Genomic DNA, 4048 nt, shown 5'->3' with positions numbered 1-4048 from the left:
GTTTCGAGAAATTGAGTTCTGAAATTAAACACTGGAAACCTATTAAAAAAAAGTTCAAAAAGCGTTTGTGAAGTTATGTGCCAACATTTTTTAGATTCCTTGAATCAAATTTTATTGCGAAAGTTAGGTTTCTTTAAAGTTTTCAAAAACAGTGAGTCATAAATCCTTCAATCTTTACCCCGCAGGCTGTGGAAAACTCACTGGGGTCAGTAATCCCATCACAGTCCGAGCATCAGGATCAAGATTTGGCTCCTGGATGACGGATACTATGATCCCCAGCTCTGACAACAGGGTAAGTCCTTCTGTTTCTACTTACATCCCTCAAAGCTGAACTCTAGATTTTTTCTTACGCAGCCACAATAACCATGTGATCACTGTTCAGGATTCCTGGAGCTTGTTGGGTAAAAGGGGACATTCATTTACCCAAGAAATATTGGTGTGAGGCCTTTCCTCTAATTGGACCATAGCATTCCATGATGAAACAGACCAACAGTTGTTGATGGTTCAATAACCCATCACCTTTCCCAAAGATATGCTAGCAAAAACATATTTTACTAGAGTAAGAATTAGATTTGACAGAACCTTAAGTTGATTTGGGTCATTTAGGTGCTGTCGTTTTTAAACGGTATTCAGGAATTTGACCGAGTCAAACAACACAAATTCACACGTGAGCATCTCCAAATATCGTAATGTCTTCTGGCTAAACAATCGTGTGGCGATTTTTATTCCAAATTTGAATCGTGACAATGAAAAAGCTGCTGCGGAATTATGCTAGGATTATGCTACGATGTTGAGTCGGTGGTGAAGTGCTTCAATAAATGCATTCTAGAAGCTCAAGTTGAAGTCGGACAGAAAGATCGAATGGGTCTTGTGACCATTTACCTGGAGAACAACAATCACTGAGGCCTGAGTCGTAGACTGCCTGTACAGGGACTAGGATAGTTTTCTTGGCACTTGCAGGAAGTAAAAGGAAGTGGTGGCTTAGTGGTTAAGGAAGCGGACTTCGAGTCCACCAGCTGCCAAGTTAACACTGAGGTGCTCTGCGCATGGCACCGTTCCCACACTGCTCCCCGGGCGCTTAAAGCTGTCCACTGGTAATGGGTTAAAAGCAGAGGTCACATTTCATTGTGTGCAGTGGTGTGCTATGTCACAATGACAAGTAGTTCACTTTCCACTTTCTTACTTTCCACTTAAAGCCGAGGTCAGAGAGATGTCGAATAAGTACCCCTGCTCACTGGACTGCACAGTCCCCAAGCACTCTCCTGGAGATGTGACTAGGGTCAGTGGCTTTGGCTGGGTTAAAGGGCTAAAGGGGCTAGCAGCAGGAGGAAAACCGTCGCAGCATTGACAAATGGACACAAACAGAATGTCTTGGTCACAGACTTGGTGGAAAGTCAAGCACGGAGAACACACTAGAACACGATGCACCGGTTGATCAATGAACAATCTGGCCTGGTGGGTTTTGTTATTAATTTAGCGATTATTTCACTTCATATCATTTCAAGAGAGCGGGTAATAAACAGATTGAATGCAAGGCAAAGATTTGAAAACGGACATTACAGTTGGTCAAATTCCGTTCCTAGGGCGAAATGTATCTCAATTTTTGGAAGTCAGGATGCACATGCTGTCCATAAGTGCCTACGTCACTCAACCTACGCTAACACATCATGGTCTACGACAGGCGTGGGCAAACTTGTTGACTCGCAGGCTACAGCGTGTCTGAAAATTTGGGCATGGGGCCGGATCGGGAGCAGATAAATGGAGCGTTTCTATGAACTAAAACTTTTCTTTGCCATCTGTTGGGGAAATTCATTGCACGAAAAAGGCAGAAGTATAATGATAATTGAAATTAATAACATAAATTGGACAAGTTCAGTGGGCCATATGAAAAAGTCAAACGGGCCGCATTTGGCCCCTGGGCCGTAGTTTGCCCATGCCTGGTCTAGGATATAAAAACAAGTGTCTGACTTACGCCTGGACACCATAACGAAGGGCAAGAAGTTCCTATCAAAACATCACAAACGAAAGGAAGTGAATGTAGCACAATGTATGGCCAACGTAAACAAAGCTGTCGTCCACATATAACGCAGCATGACAATGTATTTCTCCATTTCTTTCGTCATTTCCCGCCCGTGTATTGACATGGTGTAATTTTGTAACACTTGTTAGTGGGAGAAAAAAAAAAATCTACTGAACACTCAGTGAGCGCAAAGATTTTTTTTTTTTTTTTTAATACAGCGCTAAAGAATCAAATGAATAGAGCACTAAAAGAGGATCAATTAAAATCTGGGCAGCACTTCAACCGAACCATTAAGGGAATCAGACGTGCGACGGGTAGAAAAGAAAAAAAAAAAGAGCTGCGTCAGTTGACAGATCCGCTGAGAGGGCTTTAGAAAAAAAAGATAAAGCTGCTACATGGATTGATTTTCGGTAAACATGGAGCAGAAAGGCCAAGAGACACGGACGTCTTTAACGAGTCACACACAAAGACGGAAGATCGATTGCTTGGAACACACGCACTCATACATGCATGGAAGGATTCAAGCCGGCAAACAAGGGACAGTTTCCTGTAATGAGGAGTTTTTGTTCAACACATGAGCACATCCTCCTGTGTTCTGATTCCCGAACGTGTCATCAAGTCTTTAAACTACTTTCCTACCAATTATTGAAAACATTGGAAAGCTTTGTTTGCTCCATTTATCACTCAGGGAAATTATACAAGCTGCTTGATAACTCTTGAATGACAGCAACACAAAGATAACACAAATAGCTACTTGCCAAAATAGCACTTTTATTCGGTTCTCACCGGGGTGCAACGATTGGTCGATGTTTTAAATAACAACTTAGCCGATGCCAATTCATTTCATCTTTTGTGCCATGTGAACATTTGACTGAATGAATGAAACAAAAACAACCTTTAATGTCAATTCTTTTATTTGACATTTAAGACGACCTCAATTCGCACCACGAAGTTCTTTTTCTGAAAAACAACTTTCGAAAGACCTTAGACCGCTGACTAATCAACGAAAATACTCTTTCAGTATTGTATTATATAAACTTTTTTTTTCTTTTTACCTTCATTGTCTAACAAAACTATTTTTGTGAAACGTAAAACTTGAAAATTGAAATATGTATGAAAACAAAAATGTTGAGCCATTTGGTAAATCAATGAAATGTAAAAGTACTATGTTTTCTTAGTAGTTTTATCAGTAAAAGTGTTGACATTAGGAAGCCTGTGCCGTGTGGTTCCCATGACAACGGTTCGGTCGGAGAAAGGTGGTTGGGAGTGTGTGTGCGTGAGGGCCGTGAAGCTGGAGCGAGAGAGAGAGAAAGAGCGAGAGAAAATATTTGTTGTTTTTGTTGTTTTGGCGTTGGCTACAGCCCGCAGTAGTCTGTGTACTCCTGGCTGATTAAACCCTGAGTCAGAAGCACTTTGCAGTACCATCATTTTGTGCTACAATATTTGTGACTGATTACACACTTGTATATAAATAATTCACCATTGGTGAATATCATCTTTATTTCCCAATGGCCGATGCACGAGGTAAACATCAGCCGATACCGATGTTAATCCGATGCATCGGTTCATCCCTAGTTCTGCACAATGCAATAACAATTTGAACTCCTTTCACGTCACAGCGGTTTTGCACGACGCGTACGGCTTCACGTGTTCGATTTGTGGTTCTTTTACCAGTCGATGTTAAAAGTTCTATGATCCCCATTAATTGTCTCACAACATTAAAAGAGAAACTAACCAAACCGAGGTATATAAATAAAACATTCATCAGTCATTTATAAATTGACCTGTTGTGACCCACATATGTATGTGGCCCATGTTTTTTCCCAAGAGCCAGTGGTTTGTCATCCCCAGCCAGTGGACACAGTTGGTATTTTTTTATGGAGTTTGCATCTATCCATCTATCTATCTATCTATCTGCTAACAATGCTAACAATGGTATCTATCTATCTATCTGCTAAAAATGCTAACAATGGTATCTATCTATCTATCTGCTAACAATGCTAACAATGGTATTTATCTATCTGCTAA

General features: G+C 40.8%; 1 protein-coding gene across 2 annotated transcripts in view; it reads left to right on the top strand.

The window, feature by feature from the left end:
• The window catches only part of LOC103392643 (noelin-2-like), a 36257-nt gene that overhangs the window by 29972 nt on the left and 2237 nt on the right, over nt 1-4048 (top strand). For both annotated transcript variants that reach the window (XM_008329296.3, XM_017040643.1), the window contains one exon: nt 186-292. In XM_008329296.3, the coding sequence (XP_008327518.1) occupies nt 186-292 (107 nt within the window). The remainder of the gene's footprint in view (nt 1-185; nt 293-4048) is intronic.

Source organism: Cynoglossus semilaevis, chromosome 17, assembly GCF_000523025.1.
Source record: "Cynoglossus semilaevis isolate Cse_v1.0 chromosome 17, Cse_v1.0, whole genome shotgun sequence".
Classification (NCBI taxonomy): domain Eukaryota; kingdom Metazoa; phylum Chordata; class Actinopteri; order Pleuronectiformes; family Cynoglossidae; genus Cynoglossus; species Cynoglossus semilaevis.
This window is presented reverse-complemented; position numbering and strand designations above follow the sequence as displayed.